Below are 21,129 nucleotides of genomic sequence, written 5' to 3' on the forward strand. Positions count from 1 at the left end.
CTAATTTTATGGTGATGAAGACAGCTTCTTCGAGAAATGCTGTTGGGAAAATTGGATATCCACATATAGAAGATGGAACTGGATTCCCATCTCGTGCTCTGTACAAAGGCCAATTCAGAAAGGTACCAAGGTCCTTAAAATAAAACCTGAAATTCAAAATCACTAGAGGAAAATTCTTCAAGATCTGGACACAGCAAATAATATTCTGAATAAGATTACAAGAGTACAGAAAACAATTGAAATAATGAATGAAATCACATAAAACTAAAAAGCATCTGCACAATAAAAATAATTGATAAAGAGACAGCATTCAGAATAGAAGAAAAACATTTGACAGCTATTGATCTGACAATATGTAAATATCCAAAACATATAAAGTACTAAAAAACGAAGTAGAAAAAATTCTATCAGCAAATTGATATGGGCAAGTATGAGCTGGGATTGAAGCACTCTGAAAGACTGCTTGCCTAGTATACACAAAATCCTTACTTTGATATTTTGTTGCAAAAAGTAAATAAGCAAAATAATCAATGAGCAAATGAACTGAAAAGCTAGTCTTTAATAAAGACTTGTGAATAGCTCTATATGAAATATATGAAAATATTAGATATATGGAAAATATATATGAAAATATATGAAAGAGATATATGAAAAAATACTCTCTTCTTAGCCATCAGGAAAAATATAAATTAAATACATTGAAGCCATACATGGAGTCTCATGTCTGTAATCCTGGAAACAGGTGGATTTGTATGAATTTTGTGCCAGAGGAAGAAAAAAGAACAAAAAAGAATTAAAAAAAAACTCATCGAGATTCTATCTCACTTCATTCAGAAGGTCTGTCAAACAAAACAAAACAAAACAACAAACAAACGAACAAACAAAAACAACTGGCTAGGAGATTGAGGGAAAGTTACCCTTATATAGAATTGGTGGAAATTAAAGTGGTTCAGATTCTATGGAAATGAGAGTGGAGATTCCTCCAGGAGAGCTTAAAATAGAGTCACCATGTGATCTTGTTATGTCACTCCTGGTGTCCAAAAGCTACACCTGCACACCCATGTTCTTTGAAATAATTCATTGTAGTCAAGTTACGGAACCAGTATAGAAGTATAGAACTCGATGAGTGGATAAAGACAATAGATTGTGGATGCATGATAGAACTAAATTCTGAAAATTGAAGGAAACAGCTTGGAAATGCAGATCAAGTCAACTGAAATGTTATATTCAGAGAGATACCATGGTTCCTGTTCTGTGCAGAAGCTCAGTTCACGAGAGGGTGGGATGAGGACAAAGATGGTGAAAGTACTTTATTTATATCCATTAAAATTCCATCCTGAAGACCATTAGATTACACAGTCAATATATGCTAATAGAGAACCTCAAGAAGAAGATGCACTCTTGTGCTACAGGATTCTCCAAGGTTTGAAAATGCATGGCATCCTGCATACAGCACCACAGCATCATTCAGAGGTGGCTCCTGGCCTTAGAACCTCAGTGTTTCCGCTGTTTCTTCTCTGCTTTTCCTAATCTCTAGCAATCATTGACATTTGCATGTCACTGGGAGTTTAGCTACTCCACATGGTAGTGCCACTGGACTCACTGGTGTCCAGCTTATGCAGACTGAGTTTTTCACTTAGCAATGTGCACTTTAGACTCCTTCACCTTTCTACAAGCCCTAGTAGCTAATTTCTTCCAATTCCCTTATATGGAATGTACTACAGATTGTTTATGGACCCACTTTTTGAGGAATATCTTGGTGGTGTTGGCAACCATGAGTAAAGCTGCTACATTCACGTGCAAGTTTTCTGTCCTCACGTTTATTTTCAAACCAGTCAATACAAGTATCTAGGAGCAAATGGACTGTGAAATAAGAAGAGGATTTGTTTTGTTATTTTTCTTTTTGTTTCTGTTTGTACTTGTGTTTGGTTTAGTTTGATTCGGTTTGGAATTTTTGGAGAAGAGAGAATCAACTTGGGCGGATAGGAAGGTGGGAAGGATATGGGAGGAATTTCTGGAGGGGATCAACATGGTCAAAATATAATGTCTATAGAAAATTTTTCAATTAAAAAAATCACGCTGTCTCCAAAATGTCTCTCATTCTAAAATCTCATAAAAAGCAAATGAAAGTTTTCATCATTCTAGATCCTTTTCACTGTTAGGGAATTTTTGTATTAGGATTTTTTTTTATGTTAGTCATCCTGATGGATATAATATATTGAAGTGTTTAATTCTATAATTTCCTAATTTTAAATACAGTTTACTCTTTTTTTCAAATGCTGATGTTCCATGCCCATATTTTCTTTGCTGATATGGCTATTTAGATTTCTGCCCATGTCTTACTGTTTTGTTTCTTTGTGATTGAGGTTTTAGTGTTACTTACTTATTGTACATAGACGCTTCTCATTAGATATGCATTTTAAAGTACTCTCTGTCATTAAGTGTTTTATTTTATATTTCTTTTTTGTTGTTTTTTTGAATATTTTTGTTGTTGTTTGTTCTTTGTTTTGTTTCAAGACAGGATTTTACCATGTAACAGCCTTGCCTGTCCTGGAACTTGTTCTGTAGACCAGGCTGGCCTTGAGCTCAGAGATTTTCCTGCTACTGTCTCCCAAGTGCTGGGATTGAAGGCATGGGCCAACATGCCCCACTGTTTCATGTTTATTTATTGACAGAAAAACAGAAAAAGAAGACACATAGATAAAATCAGATAAAAATTTCGATGTTATCTCTTCCTATGGAAACTTTTGACCCTTGAACCCTGTCAAATATTGCAAGGAATTTTTTTTTTACCATTTCCATTACTAGCCATGATGACCAAGCCTGAATCTTCATTCGTTTTCTTGGTCTCAATGTTTTAATGAATAATTTTAATTCATACACATGGCAAATTTTATCTCAAATTATATGAAATTTGATTCTTAATTTATTCAAACCATTATGCAAGGAAATTCATAACAAGGAAAAATTGATGAAGTTAAAATATATTCATATTTTAAATGAACAGACAAAATCAAAATGCAGTTATGCTGTATACAGAAGTCATAGCATTTCAACAAGAACCCAAGTTCCCGACATGAGATACCTCTATATGAGCTATATACAGAGGCTTCCCAATTAATAGAGGATGTTGCATTGCTCTTGGTTGCCCACCAGAGCTAGATAGTAGAATCCCTTTGTTAACTGTATAACGCAATTTGGACACATGGCAAAGGAATCAAGTTAGTCGCACTGAAGGATTCCTCCTTATTGGCTATTATTTATAATACCAAAAAATGCAAAATAAACTTTTGGAAAAAAAAATTTATCAAATTCATTTAGCTATAGGCTAAGTGTACTATAATACTGACCTTCTAAGAAAGAGACAATCGCTGATACAATAATTCCACAACTATTTGAGCAATAATTTTCCTTGGATTACGTAATATACCCAAGTAAACTAAATTCTTAATTACTGATGAAAATGTGTACCTATTTCTGGACTATAACTGTATCATGCTTTGCCTTTAAACAGCTGATTGAAACTTCTATTTTTATTCATTTATTAACTATTTCAAACATGATTTTACCAGGTTGCCCAGGTAGTCTGCAAATTCAAGACTCTTATACTGTACCCTTCCCTCTCTAGTGCTGGGATTACAAAGCTACTTTAAATTTAAAGTTTACTAACAATGTTCTTAGTTACATTTTCTTTTTGAGGATGCTTTTTTGTTTTTGTTTGTTTGTTATTGTTTTCATTGCTTTGCTACTGAGATAAGGTATGTCTGTGTCATCCAGCCTGGCCTGGAATTCATTATGTGTGCCAGGCTGGCTTTCAAATTGTGATTCTTCTGCCTTAGTTTCTTTAATTCTTATATTTTATGAACATGCCACCCTAGTTCATTTTGTGTGTGTGTGTGTGTGTGTGTTTGTGTGTGTGTGTGTGAGAGAGAGAGATAGTGCGTGTGTGCGTTTGTGTGTGTGTGTGTTTGTGTTTTCTGTTCTAGTTTCAGTGGGAACCTGGGAGAGCAGAGTCTAAAAATGAGGCAGACAAAAGTCTCATGCAGTAGCCAACTTTATTCAGAGCATCTGGCAGTTTATATTCTGAGAATTAAGAAGAATCATATGAATAAGGTGTTCAATCACAAGGACAAGTTACATGTGGCAAAAACGTTTTTTTTTTTTCCATAGAGACACATGAATAACAACAGCTGAAGTAAATTGACTCCTGTTTACCACATCTGGGACAAGCACAAAAGCATATTCCAAGAACAATTTTGTGTTGCTGAAGAAACTGTGGTCACAAGAATCTTGTTTTGTTTTCTTGGAGTTTTCTCACAAGCACTCAGAATTCCCCTTGCACAACCTCATTCCTTGACTGTGTTCCAATGTGTGTGTTTGTGTGTGTGTGTGTGTGTGTGTGTGTGTGTGTGTGTGTGTGTATGTGTTTATGTATTATTATGATGATTTATCCATAGATGAGTGAACATAAAGTATAGAAAGTGAAGTAATCTCTATTGTAAAGAGCTAAAACTAAGCACAATTTTAGTAACAAAATATATTTACATAAGACAGAAAACAAAGACAAATTGAGAGACAGGGACATTTTTAAACATGTAAATGATATCTCTAATGAATAATTTTTCATAGCATTATGAAACTTATTTACCACATTAGCCCATATTTTAGGTAACCTTAGAAGCAAGCGAAATGTAGCCTAAATGATGGCTAATGAACAGAAAGGAATTCTTAAATATAAGCTGGCATTATATTTATCTGGTCTGGTTATCATCGGGAAGTAATTATTCAATTCTACATATCTCACAATGAAAAATTAACAGCTTTGTTTTGAGCTATCTTTCCAAGAATATGCAGTAAGTAACCTTGAGAAAACAGAGATAGAATTTCCTCCCAGAAAAAGAATGGATTTGTTTGAGGAAAAAGAAAGGAAGTTTCTGAAGGTTAAAAATTTGGGGTGTATTTACAATAGCCCCTTACAAAGAGGGTTCCTAAGGTTAGGGCTATGACACAGACAGCACTGTGTACAGCCCTTCAGCTTCCTTCACACAGGCTCTATGAAATTTTAGAGACATAAAGAGATAAGAACTTGAAGTTCATGCTGTCTATCTTGAATGATCAAGTTGTGTGAAGCTGACCCAAATGTTTTGTGACTTCTGTGAACATCAATAAATAGTGGCAGACTCAGCTGTAAACATGCAACTAAGGTGAATTTTCAAGCGTTCAAACAAAAATTCTGGCAGCAATGAACAAATATATGCAGAGTCTACTTTACTATGAAAAAGTGTGTCACCTCAAGGCTGTTGTATAGCATCTGAATAGAAATGAGGTGGGTGTTGTTTCAAAGACAGAAAGGAAGGTAAGAAACAACAGGAAGGAAATGAAAGAGGGAGAGACAAGAAGAAAGAGAGTGAGGAGAGAGAAAAACCAGGATTATTGACTACAGTTGCCTGGTTTGCAATACAATAAAATGTATTCTTTCTCAAATAAACCATACATTTTGGCTAAGGCCTCAGTTCTCCCTTCTAAGTGCCTCTTCCTTACTTTGGCAATCATCATTCTATCCTCAGTTTAGAAGTCATCAATGGACACAGAAAGACAAGCTCTATATAACTACATTCATAGATGGGAAACACCACATTGGCATATCAAGTATTGTTTACAAACATTTAAAACATTGAAGTCGAATCACATTTAAACATTTGTTCTTTTGGCACATTTAACTTTGGACAATTTAAAATCGATTTCAAGTATTTCTGAAATCTCATGCATGCAAAATCCACCTGGTTAACACAAAACATTTTCAGAATAGGAATACCCAAAATACAACTATTTCTGAGGCCACTGAAGAACTATGTCAGCTAGAATTGAACAGAAGTACTATCAAGGGAGAAAAAGTTAGAGTTTTCTTTCAAGAGAGTTATCCATTAAGACTCCTGACATGGCACACCACCACCACAAAGACAGCACATGAGGCTGACGATCCTTGAGCACCTGAATCAAGCTAAGGGACTTTGTACTGTAGTCACAGACATCCTCTTCCATAACCACCACAGCTGCTGTCCCAGTATAGGATGAGTCTTTGCTTAAGCTGTTATGACAGAGTAGTCAATGCCATTTTATCCTCATTCTTGCTCCTGACAGAACTATGGAGTGCTGGCACATCAGGCCTCCATGCTCTTGACCCCATGATACTCCTTTCTAGGCAGTTATCTGCCAGAGCGACCAATACTAAAATGCCAAATGTGGAAAAACATATGACTGGCCTGGGCCCAACACCTCTTCATCTAAATACATGCTGTTGTGGCCAGGCTCTGTTCTGATGCTTATTTATGAACAAGTGAGGGTGAGAACTGCAGAGAAAAACATTTTAAACTTTTGATGAATGCAGCAAATCAAGAAACCATGAACATTCAATTACTTAGGGAGATGGAATGAACTAGGTGGGTAAACAGGCACCTTTTTGGGCATGAAAGTGTTGTTTCTGAGACATTTTAATTTCATATTTTCTTTGACAGCTCAACATATGTATATTGCCTTTATGTTGATGATACTGAATTTTCATGAGTCAATGTAACTATGCATTTGTGTGGAAGAGATTCATTATGAATCTGGTATATGTTAATATAAATTTAATGGAATGAGCTTTCCTAACTTCAGTAATATATTTGAAGAACCTATGATGTCAGGATAATATAAGCAATGTGTAGAGATATATACATAATTTAACAAATACATATATAACATAATAAAACTTTTTTATTATCAAATAAGCTTGTATTTAGCTAGCATTATGTTTATGTTACTTTAAAAATATTGGCCAGTACTTTAAGAATAAATATTATTAAAATATATTTTATTAAAAGAGTAAGTCATTAAATTTTCTCAGGAAAATATAAGTAATTAAAAATTCAAATTTTACTTCACAGAACTGATCCAGGCTAATTGCTGATTTGCTCTGTACCCGGCTATTATGCTGACTGCAATATGAAACTCAAGCCACACTTTATATGTTTGTAACTCACATTTACATTTTGGTGACGTATCAAAGCTTTATAGATATGAGTTTTATACATCTTATTCTGTGTTTTAATAAACATTGTTTGCTTATTAATATATGTGTTTCTGAAAAAATTTCAAGCCATCTTTCACAACTCCATTTAGTCAGGCACTGTAATGAATAAAACAGAAGAACAGTAGTTGACACCTGCAAAATTGAACATTGTAGTAATCTATTTAATATTAAAGTAAATGTAAGTGCTTAACTTTCCTGGACAACGAATATAAGTTAGGTCAATTTAACATTTTTAACAGCCTTTTTTTGGTCTAACCACATATTTGTAAACAAAATCTCTTAGAATTTTTCAATTATCGATATAAAAATAACAGTTTAAAGATTCATTGTATCATACATAGGACATACTAAATATTGTGTAGCTATTCCTCAAAATTGAAGCATTCCCTCTTGCAAGAAGTTCATCATACTCTGTAAGCTCACATAACTCACCATACTGACAAGGCAGTGTCCAGAGGACACATTAGCACTAAAGAATTTCTGGGAGAAAGCAGAATGTAGGGCACTGACTGCAAGTTAGACAGCGAGCCTCAGTGAGGCAGCTTTAATCAGTCACCATGCTTCTGTGGCTTCTTCTGTGAGGCACCTGCCTATGCATCCCCCATACTCCCGCCAGTGTCCTGCCTGGGCCTACCTACATAGATAACCCCAAATACTCAGTGTGTCACCAAGCCAGACTTGTGCAATGTTATTTCTTGGGTCCACTGTTTGTTCCTCATCTGGAGTAAATAGACTTTATTATTGCTTTCCTAGGAAAAGTCACAACATTCACTGAGAATCATCTGCTCTTAACTCATTCATGCAGATACAGTAGAAGAAGAAAAAGTGTGATATAATGCAAATTCTTATTTCTGTATTTTATGAATAAACTTTTTTCTGGCCAAATAAAGATATAACATGTAACAGACTTCTTAAAGTACATATTTAACATTGGGAATAATGACATGCCTCACCAGAAAGGGTTAACCAAATTCCTCAGTTCCATCATACCAGAAAAAAGAATCACAAATGGAAAAGACAGCATGAAACATTTTGACACTCATTGTGCCTGCAGGACTTCAATGTGAGGCTCTTATAGGAATGTGTGTAACTTCTCATTTGTATTTCAAATCCCTGTAAATATACTCTCTACAATAGTCATCTACATTTTAACACAACCCCCCATCTCTGTAGTAGTTCACATTCTTATAGAACCCTCAATCTCTGTGTTAGTTCAGATTCTGATACAATCTCCATCTTGCAATCATTGGGAATAATTCTCCTGAAGTTCACTCTGTTTCTTCAGAATTCTGTTTCTTTCCTATGCATTTCTTGCTTTTCTTTTAGTTTTTTTCATGTGTTTGTGCTTGCATGTATATATGTATGCCACATACATGTCTGGCACTCATGAAGGCCCAGAGAGGGCATTGGGTCCCCTTGAACTGTACTTACAGACAATTTTGGGGTACGTTGTAGATGGGCGCTGGAAACCAAATCTAGGTCTTCTTCAAGAACTGCATGTTCCTTTGTCCACTAAGATGTCTCTTCTATCCCTGCCCCCATTCATCTCTTCATATGATACACAATGGGTACTAAATTGTGCTTTGCATCATCCATTGTATGACTTTACAAAATTCACACAGCCATTTATTTATCTAAATTATAGATGCGTAGAGAGATACAGAGAGACAGAAGTGTAAGTAGAGGTTTCTTTTGCTGTTAGAAGTTGAACTAACAGACAAGAGCATGTAACGACTATATCCCTAAGCATTAAACCTAGCAGGTAATGTTTTTAAGGAGTAAGTTGATTCCTCCATTTTATTTTTATATTTTTACATCACAGTATCCATTTGAGGCAATAAAGAAAATAACCAAACATTACCATGACCCTTTATTCTTTGTCCATAGTCAAGAAAATAAGAGGTTCTTAGGAACTATATCATAGATATAATTCCAGTGTCAGGGAAAAGAAAGCAACTCTTTTACTTAAATTCATAACAAAATATAAATATGTTAATGTATTATCAGAACTGATGGATTTGAGACATTGGGCAGATGTCTAATACATACTCAAATATCTATAAAAATAAAACATTACTCAAATAAATTATGGAATTCCATACTAGGTTTGAAACTAAAAGTCTAGAATAAGAACCGTTCACAAAAAGACACTGAGAAATTGCTGGTACTTTGGCAGTTCTGCCACACCCACAATTTTTGTCATCTTTACCTTTTAAAAATACATCTGTAGGTAATAAGACTGTCAAATCAGGGAATAATTCTAAAAATGTTTTCCAAAAAGTGAGGAAGGTATTTATTACAAATAATGCATAGTTGAGATTGTATAGCCCAACAGGGTCTTAGTCTGATATAGATAATGAACACCAGCTTAAATATAAGGGTATCAAGCCCCCCAAAAGGCACAGACAGATTTACAATTCATGTTGAGAAGGAAAAAGATGGGTAGTAGAAATTGTGTTGATGTTGTAGAAATATGAGGAAAAAGAAAAAGAATGAAAGACATGTAATGAAAAAGACACTAAAAACAAATGGGGACAAGCTATAGAAAGTGCCACTGGTTTAATTAACTTGTGATTCTCCTTAAGGTTTTCTTCACAGCAAGTTTGACATCTTTGTTCCGGAGACTGTAAATGAGAGGATTCAGCATGGGCACCAAAAATGTATAAAACACTGAGAAAAATTTTCCCTGGCCCACAGTCTCAGCAGATGATGGCTTCACATAAGCAAGCAGCCCAGATCCATAGAAGAAACTAACGGTTACAATGTGAGACCCACAAGTGCCCAAGGCTTTGGACCAACCCTGACCTGAGGACATATGAATGATATTGAAAAGTATCATAGCATATGAGACTAAGATAATGAGACTACATAAAATGATAGCCGTTCCCACCACTGCAGTACTCACGAGCTCATTAACGTAAGTGTTACTGCAGGAGATCCGAAGGACTGGGAAGATGTCACACATGTAGTGGTTAATGATGTTGTTACTACAAAAGTTGAGCCTAATCATTAAGCCTGTGAGGACCAAGGCACTAGAAAACCCTATCAAATATGAACCAAACATTAGCAGACAACAGATCCTAGGTAACATGATAACCTTATAGAGTAAAGGCTTACAGATAGCCACATAACGATCATAGGCCATGACTGTCAGCACGTAACTCTCAGAATGGGCAAAAAAACAGAAGAAAAACAGCTGAGTCATGCATCCTGTAAAAGGGATGACATTCTTCTCTGAAACAAAACTCATTAGCATTTTGGGGGTAAAAACAAATGAATAACAAAAATCAATGAAGGACAGATTGAAAAGGAAAAAGTACATGGGAGTGTGAAGATGTGAATTCAGGAAGATAAGACTCATTAAGCTCAAATTACCCACCACTATGGCTGTGTAGTTCACCAAGAACAGGAAAAACAGGGGCCACTGGAGCTCAGGTTGGTCTGTTAGTCCCAGAAGAATAAACTCAGACACTGAAGAGTCATTTTCTGTAGCCATTTGCTGCATGGGTGGCATCTGTAAAAATAGACGGTGACATTACCAAGAAATTCTTCTTTGAATCCAGAAGGATAAGATGAAATTATTTTGTTTCTAAGCTTAGATTGAGGGAACACATAATAAGTCATACAAAGATCCTCAGCTACTCATGTTGATTTCTGAAGAGCATCTATTTCCTCTTTATCATACCCATAATATGTGGGTTTGCCCAGAAAGTATACTGATAAACAACTCAACCTTTAATGTAATTCTATCACTTTCCTTAGTCTTTAATGACAATTAAAACTGCATAAAAGCAATATATAAGAGCTTCTATATAGTATTCATAATTTATATACCTTTTGGTTTCATGATACATACTCAAGACAAAGATGATTTTCTGCTTACCTTCATCACGTGGAGCCCTCTTTCTTTTTGATGCTCTTAGAGTCTCCCTTCTTTCTGTATTGAGAGGACCAAGTATCCAATAATAAAGGAAGTTATAGGCATTAGCATAAAGGTGTTTAGGAACTCTTAGAAGAGTCACATAGGAAATTTTTGTTTGAGAATTTCTTGACAAATTTATTTTCACATACACAAAATAAAATAGCAATCTTATGTAAATCTTGAAAACATTGCCTCATTCAAATGAGAATACCTATTTCAAGGTCAAGATTTCTGAGAAATTCATTACGATCATGAGAAATTATTCTCTTCTTTATGATTTCCTCCCTGCTGGATCTGTGCCTTGAGAGTCTTAATTAGTAAGCTTGCACTTGCATTCAGTGCCACAGATCTAACGTTGTATCTTTTGAGATTCAAAGTTCTACTCAATTTATGATCTCCCACCAGGAGTACCTAGTCCCCTTGGCAGAGCTGTTGGCGTTCCTCTTTGTCCTTCTCCTCTATGCTTTGTATAAGTCTACAAGAAGAGTGTCTAGGGACATGCTAACCTACCATTTGTCGCTTTCCTATGGACATCTCTGATTGCAGTAATACACATTAGACCAATGGTCTAACACTCTGCGAAAGAGTTCCACAAAGACACTGAAAGGAGAGAAACAGTCTACCAAACTAGCCTGTGTTCATACTCACTCCTTTCCAGTCCCTATGAAATTGTAGGCTTTGCTGTCCCTTGATTATGTATAATTATATCTGCATATTCTTATGTAAGCCTACAAAATAGACTCAGGAAAATAGGGCTTGAGGTGTGGACCAAAAGTTCATGCTTAAAAATTTTCTGGGGTACATTCTGATAAACACAATAAACAGTATTAAATAAAATTAAAGAGCTATCACATTGTGGTTTTGATATATAAATGGTGCACATGATGTATTAGAATGGTAGTAGACACAAGAAAATCCCCTGGTACATGGTAGTTGCTTTATCCTTTTTCACATTTTTGTTCAGATGTATTAAGTTTCTAACTTGGTCACATTTGAATGAAATACATTTTTAGTGTGATGCTGTTGCCCTGTGTAGAAAAGAATAAACAGCATGCCTGGCCCCTTCTATTCCACGTCTATCTATCCTCTCCATCACTCACATGTGTCAGTTGTGGCCAAAGAAATTTCTTTAGACACTGTCAATGTTATGTTGTTAACAATGGAGATCAGAAAAAGAGACTCTGAGATAGTAACTATATTGAATAAAGAAAATTGGAAGAGTGAAGAAAGAAGTGTCAACCATAATCTGTGTGTTTTTAAATCAGTTGAGAATGAAACTAGGAAATTCTCTGCCAATCATTTACATCATTTACATTCCCCTCAGAAATGAATGAGAATGTCTGATACCTTTATTTTTCTATCCTTTGAAATATTCAGCATTGTCCTGTTTCCTTATTTTAGTCATTTTAATAGATGGATATTAATATCTTCTTGTTTTATTTTTCAAGTCTTTATCTTTTTTAAATTATTTGAATATTTAACAGTAATTTTTAAATGCCATGAAAGATAACTTCAAAACACAATTTTATGTGAAAATAACTCCTTTCTTTCATTTGTCTTGTTTCATACCAAAGTTGTTTTGACATATTATATTTTATCCTTTGAAAGTTCTATTCATTTATACATTTATTCATAGTATCAATCCACTCCTACTTCTCTCCAAATACCTTTAATGAGCCAAACTCATCTTTCTTCCAGCTTTACATCCTCTTTTTTATTGTTATTAATAACCCCTAATTCCAGTTAATGCTGTCTGTAAGCATATGAGTATGTGGTTATCCCCTAGGGCATATAATTGGCCATTTCTCAAAGGAAGATATACTTCCTCCTTCCACATCCATCAACTGCCAATAGTTCTTCAGATGGAAGTGTGATCTCAGGGTACTTTCTCCATTCAAACAAACACTGACATGAAAATGATCATTAAAATTTCATTCATTGTAGGAAAAAAGGGACAGACAAAAAACAAAATTATTTGTGGACAAATTTCATTAATAAATCGTACTCTGAGTGCTTGGATCACAACAATATACCAAAGTTGGCCTAATCACTGATATAAAGGGCAGTTCACTAAAATTTATTTTCTGACTCATAGAGAATGATTTTAGTTAATACTTTCAATTAAATATCATTATTGAATGACTTACGCTGCCAAGAAGAAAGATGTATGATAGTTATCTCATGGTAGAACAAAGTGATAGTTTTCCCCCTGTCCTCCAACAGCATGCCTTTATCATTTCATCTACTTCTTCACTTGGTGTTCATATCATTTTCCACTTTTTAATTAAATTCATTTTTTATATAGTGGGTGTGTTTGTGCTCATGCACAAACAAGCCATGATGCATGTGTGAAAAACAGAAAAACTTGTAGAAATGAGATGTCTTTTTCCATCATGTGTGTCACAGGGATTAAACTCAGGTTGTCAGATTTTGTGACAAATGGTATTCCCCACTAATCCATTTCTCAGACCCCATTGACTTTATAAAGTTCAAACAAAAAGGCAGAAAAACAATATAAATAATTTAGGGCCATCATCAAGATAAGATATTTGAAGACTACTTATGTAGATTTTCTGTGCTATCCAGTCTTGTGCTGAAGAGCACCTAAAGATGGAGGAAAGACGGCACCAAGATCCCAGGGAAACCATGGTCATAGGTTACTATGGACATGATGGCTTAAGTTATCTAACACTAGAGTTTTTCAATTATACATCCAATACTTTCCTTAATTTCAATGCTGTTATGGCTATTCTTTGTTATCAGTTTGACTACATCTAGAATATCTGAAACCCCCCAAATAGACACATGTAACAACTTTTTTCACTTAATTCGATCATTTCAAGTGGAATGATCCACTTCTAATCTGATCCTTGAGGTGAGATGGCACACCTTTAATCCATATCTTTTGAAGTGGGAACACCCATCTCTAATCTGGGCCACACCTTCTGCTGGAAGCCTATACATGGAAGAGGGAAGCTGGCTCCCTTTGCCTGCTTCCTCATGCCCTTACTAGCAAGTCCATTCCTTCATTGGAATTTGAGTCTAATTCTTCTTGGGATTCCAATATATACTGAGGACCAGCTGTGACATCCAGTCTCGTGAACTAACAGTTATTGGATTTTGGGACCTTCTATACATAAGCAGCCATTGTTGGATAATCTGGACCACAGTCTGTAAGTCTCTCTAATAAATCCAGGTAGACAGACAGACAAACAGACAGATAGATAGATAAATAGATGGATGTGTATATAGACACATTGATACATATATATGTATATATACATATGTAGAGAGAGAGAAAGAGATAGAAGAGAGAGATTAATTCTGTAAGTTGAGTTACTCTACAGAACTTTGACTGATACAAATGCTTATTTAAATTTTGGAAGTAACTATTTCTGTTTATTTTTCACTGAGAAAATAATTTTTTTTTTTTTTGTTTTGGTTTTTCGAGACAGGGTTTCTCTGTGTAGCTTTGTGCCTTTCCTGGAACTCACTTGGTAGCCCAGGCTGGCCTCGAACTCACAGAGATCCGCCTGGCTCTGCCTCCCGAGTGCTGGGATTAAAGGCGTGCGCCACCACCGCCCGGCCGAGAAAATAATTTTTATTTATTTATTTATTTTTGGTTTTTTCGAGACAGGGTTTCTCTGTGTAGCTTTGCGCCTTTCCTGGATCTCGCTCTGTAGCCCAGGCAATTTTTATTTATTTTATTTTTTTGCTAATTTTTTTTATTTTGCTAAAATATTCTATATATGTCTATATGCATGTACACAAAGATTGCATTGCTTTGGCTACAGTGACTAGATAGTCAGAAGACAGAACTTGAAATAACAGCCTGAAAAAACTTGTTTTTTTTCTTAACTTTCCATGTGAGCAATCAGCTAAAAGCACCCACATAATGCAGAGGTGGGATTGACGGAATGCATAGAGAAAGGAAGACCTACCTGTTTAGCACTTGTCATCATGAAAATGGGGAGATATTTTATATACTTCCTTTACTCCTTAGTGCATCCAGAGTCAAGGAACAGAATTTTTACATGTGATTTCCAGTCAGGAAAAGTCTTACATCCCTATCATGTTTTTTTTTTCAGTAGTCAATTCTCAGTCACCTCCTAGAGCAAATACAAAGAAATTATAGCCAAACCTAATACTTTGTAAAATGAATATATACACTAAATACTAATTTTAAACTATGTCACAATAATAATCAACAAAAAAGAGGTTATCAACTTGACAGTGGGGACTGGGAAGGATTGGAGGGAGGAAAGGAGGAATTAGTTGTGTTTTAATTTAAAACATATTTTAAAAACTTTTTAAAACATATAAGTTTTTTTTCCACACTAAACAACCAAATGTATATATAAAAATAAAGGGCTACATTTATAATTATAATTCATTGCATGGATAGTTTTTAAATTCTTTAGAAATTGTTTTTGTTATGGCTGTATATAAAACCTCATGAATTTTAAACTAATCATCTTTTAATGTTTCTTTAGTGAAAGACTTGTGCTTTAGTTTTCCTCTTCATAACTCAGTTCTACAATGCGATTAGTAATTCTGATAATTGCTTTGATTATTTAACTGATATGCTTTGGGTCATAGAGAACTTTAACTTCTTCAAACAAGGTAGAGACAAGTTTGAAGAAAATAGTCTATGTCAACCTCTGACTGCATATGCAGGTGCAGACACATATAAGTGAACCCACACATATGTACATACAAATATTTACACGCACACACAACAGAATTTAAAGTTGCCATACTCAGACTTCCAAATTACAAGATTTACTAGAAAGTGGTCAGGATACTGTGCTATGGAACACCTGTAGACAAATCAGAGAGAGAGAACTGGGAGTGCAAAGTAAACCCTGAACTCGTGGTCAATTAATTTCAAGCCAGTTGTCAAGAGTATACAAATAAGGAAAGAATTATCCTACTACAGATAACTCAGGAGTGACTGCTTATCTATCTGCAATAGGGATTAGCTGTTTGCCTTTTTCATAGATACTCAAAAAAAAAAATAACTCAAAATTTACCAGTATATGCGTGAGAGTGTTTCATAGCCATTTTCTTTGAATTGAAATATTCTCTTCTGGGTGGGGGGAGTAGGGAGGCTCATGAGTACACAAAGAAACCTCACATGTATAGGAAAGCTTAAACTTACAAGAGTCACAAGACCATCCTGAATGTCACAGAAGCAGAAAATAACTGCTACAGAAGGGACACTTACCAGCTGAGCTGCCTGGAGTTCATTCTCCCACCTATATAGGTGGATGCTAGTTTTGCAGACAGCTCCATGGATGCAGTTTTTGATAGTCACCTAGGCTATGACAGGCTTTTTAAATATGGAGCTTTCTTTTATCTCTATATAGTTCAGTGTGTTCCCTCAGCTATACTCCTGAAGTAAACTGAACATATGGTTCTTGTCTTAGTTAGGGTTATTGCTGTGATAAAATGCCATGACCAAAGGCAATTTGTGGAGGAAAAATTTTAGTTTATGAAAGGGGTGGTAGGGAATATAAGGAAGGAAGAAAATATGTAGTTGGATTTAAATTAAAAAAATATGAAGTGATAAAGAAAATACCTTCTTAACCCAATTAGTATCTCTTCTTCTGTTTAATTTGCTCAACATGACAAAGCATCACACTGTAATCTGTCATTTTTTAAGTCACTATTGTACTATGGAACATTCAACAATGCTTAAGTTTTATTGGTTCCAACATCTGTGTGTGTATGGTGGAAGAAATGATAATATTCCTGTGGGATGGGCAGGGACCAGCGATGTTACACAGAACAGCACCAAAACAAATGCTTGTCTAATCCAAATAACAATAATTCCAAGGATAAGAAACTTGATTTATATGAATAAGGACATGCAATAAGAAAAGGTGAAAAATACCCAACAATTGCTTTTTATATATCTATGTCAGTCCTAACATATTGTGAGAATCATCTCATTTAATTTATACATTTCACATTTATATTTTATTCTATTATTATTGTTATATTACTTGTTGTGATACAGGGATTGCATCTATACTTTTATATATGTAAGACAAGAGTAGTGCCACTGAGCTGCAATGCAAGCCTTATCTTATGAGTCTCAATTTATAGGTATGTGGAGAAATACACAGGTACAAATATAAATAAATAAAGGTCAGAGAAGTTGCATAATTATTTACAGATTCAATGTGTGGAATTTGGAAAGTCTGGCTTTAAATTATATATATATATATATATATATATATATATATATATATATATATATATATATTACATATATACTATCTATACTTTTCAATCTAATTTTTATAAAACAGTTTAGAATTTTAATCTATTATTTACAATGTGTTAATACAATTCTTGTTATTTATTGGAAAGTATTAATGAAGCATGTGGTATACACTTCCATTTTCTACTTGAAGAGTATGTAGACAATTGTGATGAAGATTCTAAAGTACTTTGTCAAATCTGATAGGGATTTATAAAGTGAGAAAAACATTCAGTCTCAAATGAACCAACATTATGTTTATGGCGCATGATGTAAATACAGGCTCAGTAATTTCTTCACTCAAGGGACTCATGAAACCTGGGAGGAAATCTTAAAGGAGAGAATAATTTTCCAGGATTCTAAACAATTTTCACTGAACTCTGGAACATGAAATGGGTTCTTACTCTAGCCAGATGGCATCTTACAGTCTCATAAAAGGATCCTGTTTCCCCTCTCCAGTGAAGAGGATCTTCTAAAGAAAATCTCACGCAGAAACTGTCACAGTCCACAGTGTATCCCTTGCAGGGAGTGAGAGACAGACCTTCACTGATGGTTGTTACCATGTTCATCATCAAAGATTTTAGACACTTGAGGACACTGGGGAAGAATCTATTTATTGTAATTGTGGTGAAATCTCTGTGTAACAAAGCTGATCACTGACTCATCTAATGTCTTGATAATTTTCCTTCAGTCACAAGGCTATAAATTCTGGGTTTTTGATGTTTTTTAACTATTGCTTCTTTCATCTCCAATCCTTACTGAAGACTAAAGAGAATGGAGAAAATGATGTTCTAGAGTCAATAAGAGATTCATCGGCATTCTCTCTGGAAAGAGACAGACATCATAGTTGGGGAAAGAAGGAAACAGGGATTCCTCAGGAATCAACCTGTGTTGTCATGCTTGTATGCCTTGTAGTGTCTTCACAAAACACTGAGCTCGCAAATCCAGCAGCTCCAGCTATCCCTGCCTGTTAAAAGACACTTTCCATATGCTATCTCTGTTTCTACAGATGACACCATGAAGCAAATGGCTGTAGAGAATGACTCTTCGGTGACTGAGTTTGTTTTTATGGGATTGACAGACCAACCTGAGATTCAGCTGCCCTTGTTTTTTGTGTTCTTGCTGAACTACACAGCCACTGTGATGGGAAACTTGAGCTTAATGATTCTCATTTGTCTGAATTCACACCTTCATACCCCCATGTACTTTTTTCTGTTCAATTTGTCCTTTGTTGATTTCTGTTATTCATTCGTCTGTACCCCCAAAATGCTGATGGGATTTGTTTCAGAAAAGAGTGTCATCTCTTACACAGGATGCATGACTCAGCTATTTTTCTTTGGCTTTTTTGTTAATTCTGAATGTTATGTGTTGACAGCAATGGCCTATGATCGTTATGTGGCCATATGTAAGCCCTTGATGTATACCATCCTCATGTCTCCTAGAATGTGTTCCCTGCTGATGTTTGGGTCTTACTTGATGGGATTTGCGAGTGCCATGGCCCACACTGGCTGTATGATAAGGCTCAGTTTTTGTGATTCCAACATCATCAATCATTACATGTGTGAAATCTTCCCCCTTCTCCAACTCTCCTGCAGCAGCACCTATGCCAATGAACTTGTGAGTTCTCTCATTGCTTGCATAGTTGTCATTGTATCTGGCCTTGTTATTTTGACCTCATATGCTTCCATCCTTTTAAATATTGTTCACATGTCATCAGCTACAAGTTGGTCCAAAGCCATGGGCACTTGTGGTTCTCACATTGTAACTGTTAGTCTGTTCTATGGTTCTGGACTGCTTACATATGTCAAACCAGCATCTGCAAAGTCTGTGGACCAGGGAAAGTTTTTCTCAGTGTTTTACACTCTCGTGGTGCCCATGCTGAATCCTCTCATTTACAGTCTCAGGAACAAGGATGTCAAGCTTGCTGCAAAGAGAACCATGAAGATAATCATAAGCTGAGTGAACAGGTGTGTTTGCCATAGTCTCTGACTACATTGTAAGGCTTCTCACTTCCCCTCATTACCTTACTTCTATTCTTCCTTTTCCTTTCTTTCAACATTATGGTCAGAATTTCTACTGTACCATTCATACACACACACACACACACACACACACACACACACACACACACACACACACAGAGAGAGAGAGAGAGAGAGAGAGAGAGAGAGAGAGAGAGAGAAAGAGAGAGAGAGAGAGAGAGAGAGAGAGAGAGAGAGAGAGAGAGAGAGAGAGAGCACAGATCATCAGCTATTATATAGCTTTATGTCCCTACTCTTGATTAGAGACTCCTCTGCACTTTCAAATTATCTAACCTGATCTTCACTCTACTTGTACCAGATGAAGACTTTGGTCTGACATATTTCCTATACCTAAAGATAATACTATTTTATGTTTTGTCTTTTATATTATCTCTAGGAAAATAAATTCATGGCACTGTTTTGAATCCTAGAAATTATAGTTAGGAAACCAAGCCTGTAACATTGTATCACCAAGCCTTAAGATCAGCTGTGGATTGCTTCTAAGATAAATAGGTGTTTACTGTAAAAAAGAATAGTATTTATTTATTCAGAAAATACTGCAAGAGTTATGAAGAAATAGAGACCTTTTTCAGAGTTGTTTCATTATGGGTCTAAATAAGGGAACATGAGAATGTTGGTCTAGTCAAGTTGACTACAGTACAAGGCTTTAATAGCCAAGTGGGAAAAGCAAATGCTCCCACAATAGCATTATTTTTTTTTTATTTTTATTTTTTTTAATTTATTTTGCAATACAATTCAGTTCTACATATCAGCCACGGATTCCCTTGTTCTCCCCCCCTCCCGTCCCCCTCACCTTCCCCCCAACCCCCCCCCCCCCATTCCCATCTCCTCCAGGGCAAAGCCTTCCCCACAGACTGAGGTCAACCTGGTCGACTCAGTCCAGGTAGGTCTAGTCCCCTGTGAATAGAGCAAACTAAAATGTGACATTTCATCTTGTTTCTTTAGATTATTGATCATTCTTTCAAGGATGTTGGAGCCGTGTTTGGTTCAAGCCTTTTTGTGAAGTATGTCAATATTTCTGTAATAAAATGTATAGATTAAGAAGCCTCTTAGATGTTATGTGTTTCCTGAAAAGTAAAATTATTTATTCATAATAAAATAAATAGAAAATTATGCACTACTAAATTTTCTTTTTCTTTTTTCTTTTTTTGGTTTTTCGAGACAAGGTTTCTCTGTGTAGCTTTGCGCCTTTCCTGGAACTTGCTTTGGAGACCAGGCTGGCCTCGAACTCACAGAGATCCGCCTGCCTCTGCCTCCCGAGTGCTGGGATTAAAGGCGTGTGCCACCACCGCCCGGCTACTACTAAATTTTCTTATATGTATCTAGTATAGAAAGTACATTGTCATTTTCTAGCTAAATATGGCATGAATTCAGAGATTGTACTCATCAGTGGAGATACAGTAATCAGATACAAATGATTATTCAAAATATAATTCTCATATCTACTTGAAAATTATGATGTTTGAAAAGACCTGAAATGGTAGATTAGTAACATAGGTTTAGAAGAAAGAGCAAGTTAAGAACTTCAATTCAACCTGATTATTAGTATTAGATATTGATGCATTTATATTCATTATAATGTTTTTATATTTAAATAGTTTAATTTTCCAAGCAAAGTATGAATGTCTACTAAGATATACTTATTTTGTTCTCATTTGTTATAGTACTTGATTTAGTCAAGTTATTAAAATGGTTTGTTTTAAATTTTGATCACAAGACATAGTTTAATAAAGGCATAGAATGATTATTAAAGAAACTGATAAGGTTGTATAAAGTTTCATTTCCAGAAAGCCTTGGAATTTAGCAAATATTCAATATGAGTCAA

The 21,129-nt window shown here is 35.3% G+C and overlaps 2 protein-coding genes across 2 annotated transcripts; one reads left to right on the top strand and one right to left on the bottom strand.

Moving 5' to 3' along the window:
* Positions 1-9,635: 9,635 nt before the first annotated feature.
* Positions 9,636-10,592, bottom strand: LOC128103478 (olfactory receptor 143-like). Its single transcript, XM_052727904.1, has one exon. It carries the CDS (start codon positions 10,584-10,586, stop codon positions 9,636-9,638), a length of 951 nt encoding a protein of 316 aa, XP_052583864.1. The 5' UTR covers positions 10,587-10,592.
* A 7,687-nt stretch (positions 10,593-18,279) lies between these two features.
* On the top strand, positions 18,280-19,221 carry LOC128103483 (olfactory receptor 143-like). The gene has a single exon (XM_052727917.1). It carries the CDS (start codon positions 18,280-18,282, stop codon positions 19,219-19,221), a length of 942 nt encoding a protein of 313 aa, XP_052583877.1.
* Positions 19,222-21,129: the final 1,908 nt, after the last annotated feature.

The sequence above is a fragment of the Peromyscus californicus genome, unplaced genomic scaffold (genome assembly GCF_007827085.1).
Source record: "Peromyscus californicus insignis strain IS unplaced genomic scaffold, ASM782708v3 Scaffold_11__1_contigs__length_118956290, whole genome shotgun sequence".
Lineage (NCBI taxonomy): Eukaryota > Metazoa > Chordata > Mammalia > Rodentia > Cricetidae > Peromyscus > Peromyscus californicus.

Excerpts from the sequence above, each read along its gene's own strand:
- LOC128103478 (XM_052727904.1), bottom strand. The coding sequence starts at position 10,586 with ATGCCACCCATGCAGCAAATGGCTACAGAAAATGACTCTTCAGTGTCT.
- LOC128103483 (XM_052727917.1), top strand. The coding sequence starts at position 18,280 with ATGAAGCAAATGGCTGTAGAGAATGACTCTTCGGTGACTGAGTTTGTT.